Here is a 3,284-nt window from a genome sequence, read left to right on the forward strand (position 1 = left end):
TATTTTACTTGCATTTTTAATCACTCTTATATTTAAATGTTCATTTTCTATTTTATCTAGGGATTGAGAGTAACGAAGTTTCTATTCTCTGTATGTCCTGTACATGTGGCAGAATTGACAATAAAGGTGACTTTGACTTTGACTTTGAAATAATACAACAGAGAAAACCCCAAATATCATATGATCCCGTTTGAGCAAGTGCTTTGGCAACAGTGGAAAGGAAACACTCCTTTTAACAGGAAGAAACCTCCAACAGTACCAGGCTGAGGTAGGGGGAAGGGGGAGGAGGAAGAAAGGACAAAAGTGCAAAACTGCTGTGGAAGAGAGCCAGAGATTAATATAATAAGTAATAATTATGATATGAATCATAGTTTGATTCTCAGGTTTACTTGACTTTCATCAGCAATTATTTTCTGCTGCTAGTATAATGGTTTTCATCTAACATGTACACTACATTTGCGCTCTGTATTTTTCATCATATTTACCTATTGAATTTCTGTGTCTTTAATTTTGTCTAATCTAATTCTGTGTGGATTGTTTCTCATCTTTTCTACATTTTCATCCATTTTCACCCCTTCTGTCCATTGCCTCCATTCATCCCTGTCCAACATTCCTTCCCTCCAGTTCTTCCCTCTGTATCTCTCCTCCAGAAGACTCCCTCCTCTCCAGTCAGCTGCCATGCTACAGGTTTCTATCCTGACAGAGCCATGATGTTCTGGAAGAAAGATGGAGAGGAGCTTCATGAAAATGTGTACCACACAGACGTACTCCCCAACCATGATGAGAGCTTCCAGATGAGTGTCAGTATGAATGTTTCATCATTTACACCTGAGGACTGGAGAAGATATGAGTGTGTGTTTCAGTTCTCTGATCCTAGCAGTGCCATTGTCACAACATTGGACAAAGCAGTGATCAAGACCAACTGGAGTAAGTGCAGTTCACCTCAGAAACACTGATTAGCTCATGTGAGCCCAATGAGAGCATTAACTGATCCATTTTGAATATTTCAACTTCACTATTTCATGACAGAAATAGTGAGGATTTAATGCATAAATTAACTGTGGCGTTTCACACAAGCTGAGCTCAATTTCTCTAGCCACACCCAGGCATTACTGCCACACATGTTCTCAATCAAGAAATCGCTTAATTAGGACCTGCCTGAACAAATTGGAGCAGACCAAAAGTTCCTCAAAAGCTCCTCCCCATGCCAAGGAAATTCAGGAATAAATAAGAAACAAAGTAATTGATATTAGTGAGTCTGATCATAATACCATTTCTAAAGCTGTGGGACTCCAGTGAATCACTTGAGAGCCATCATCCACAACTGGCGAAAACATGAAAGAGTGGTGAACCTTCTCAGGAGTGGCTAGTCAACTTAATTTACCCCAAGAGTGCAATGACGACTCATCGAGGATGTCACAAAAGATCCCAGAACAGCATCCACAGAACTGCACATTTGGGTTCTGCAGCAGGACAACAATTCAAAACACACTAGCAAGTCCACCTCTGACTTGGGAAAAATAAACAGAAGACATTGGGGTGGTCAAAGTCCTGACTTGAATCCAATTGAGATGCTGTGGCATGACCTTAAAAAGGTGGTTCATGCTTGAAAACTCTCCAATATGGATAGATTGCAACAATTTTGCAAAGATAAAGGGGCCAAAATTCCTCCACAGTGCTGTAAAAGACTCATTGCAAGTTATCGCAAACACTTGATTGCAATTGTTACTGCTACAGGTGGCCCAACTAGTTATTAGGTTTAGGGGACAATCACTTTTTCCACACAGGGCTGTGTAGGGTCGGATTTTTTCCCCTTAATAATAAACATCTTAATTCATAAACTGCATTTTGTGTTTACTTAGGTTATCTTTATCTAATATTTAAATTTTGGGGTTCAACTTGAAAAAAAGGCAGTGTAAAATATAAAAGTGAGATCAGAGGCCAAATGTACAATATTTTAGCTCTTTATATAGTACTTCCTATATGTTGAAAACACAAACCACACTTGTAAGAATAATAGTGTCTAAGTTATAAAGCTTTTTAATTTAATTTCTAAACAATAAACCACAAAGTTGACCTTTAAGACCTTGGTGATAAAGGATATTTCATGAATTGTTAACATGATCAGTCTAACATAATCCTTAAAAGGTTTTTATCAGAATTTATTCAAAACCTTTTGAGTTATCATTTTTACAGACAGAATGATATGCATGAATGACATCAACAACCTTAGTTTGTAGAAGAAAACCCACCTGCATAAAATGATAGCCAGATGAATGCACCTTTGTTCTAAAGAGTTTTTCTGTGAAATTCGTCTTTTTCTTTTTCAGAGAAACCGAGTAAGTTGATTGTCCTCATCGTCATTGCAGTGGTTGTTGTTGCAATGATCACCTTGATTCCTGCTGGATACATTTTTTACAAAAAGAAAAAAAGTGAGATGCTTTATTTTTCTTGTTTTCTTTAATTTTCCAGGTTTTAAAATATGAGTTTTCTAAAACTTACTATTTTAAACATTGAGCATTAAATAGTCTAATTATTACAGTCAAAGTCAAAATAATATAACTGAAACCATCATACTTGTAATAAATGAAACAATTGATTAATTTTTTTAATTTATTGGTTTTATGAACTTATAATACATTTAGTATGGATTAGATGATGAATCCATTCTTGACATGACTTGTCTTCTTTTTATATTTCAGGTGAATACCATCTTTTCTGTAAGTCAAACTCATTTTATTCTGCATTGCTTTCATTTCAAGTTTATTTTGTGCCTTTGGCTGCAGTCACACTGAGCTACAATTCACATGGGCTCACAAAAAACAGCAGTAGGTTTGAGACACTTGTGAGATCAAAATTGCAATCAACTTGCAATCTCTGCGCATTTGAAAGAGTTGCTTAAAAAAAAAAAATGGGGGCCAGGTCTGAGGTTACTCACAGTCAGGTGAGATGTCCATACCAACTTTTGTGCATCAAGACCGTGATCTAACTGCAATAAGACAGAGTAAGTCTGCTACCAGTTTTCAGTTAAACAGGGTCAAGTTGGCAATTCCATTCCTGCAATAATATGATGACCTGCTGCAGTCTGTTGCAGTCTAGATCACAGGTGTAGTGTACTGGAGAAATAGTGTAAAGCATGTCAGAGTTGAGTCATCTTTACATATTTGTTAGAACTCAAATTCCAAAAGTAGTGGACAGCAGGAAAGCAGTAATAAAATCCAATCAAAGCAGATTTCTTATTATATTTGATAGCATGTGACTTGCATTGCTTTCCACCGTCTCAT

The 3,284-nt window shown here is 36.6% G+C and overlaps 1 protein-coding gene across 1 annotated transcript in view; it reads left to right on the forward strand.

Moving 5' to 3' along the window:
- LOC102202168 (major histocompatibility complex class I-related gene protein-like) overlaps nucleotides 1–2,431 on the forward strand; it is a gene marked incomplete at its 3' end in the record, with an annotated part of 6,891 nt that extends 4,460 nt beyond the window's left edge. The window contains exons 4-5 of the mRNA XM_005751391.1: nucleotides 625–927; nucleotides 2,331–2,431. Of these exons, the coding sequence (XP_005751448.1) occupies nucleotides 625–927; nucleotides 2,331–2,431 (404 nt within the window). The remainder of the gene's footprint in view (nucleotides 1–624; nucleotides 928–2,330) is intronic.
- Between the last annotated feature and the right edge of the window lie 853 nt (nucleotides 2,432–3,284).

Source organism: Pundamilia nyererei, unplaced genomic scaffold, assembly GCF_000239375.1.
Source record: "Pundamilia nyererei isolate P.nyererei 1_Seehausen unplaced genomic scaffold, PunNye1.0 scaffold00309, whole genome shotgun sequence".
Taxonomy (NCBI): domain Eukaryota; kingdom Metazoa; phylum Chordata; class Actinopteri; order Cichliformes; family Cichlidae; genus Pundamilia; species Pundamilia nyererei.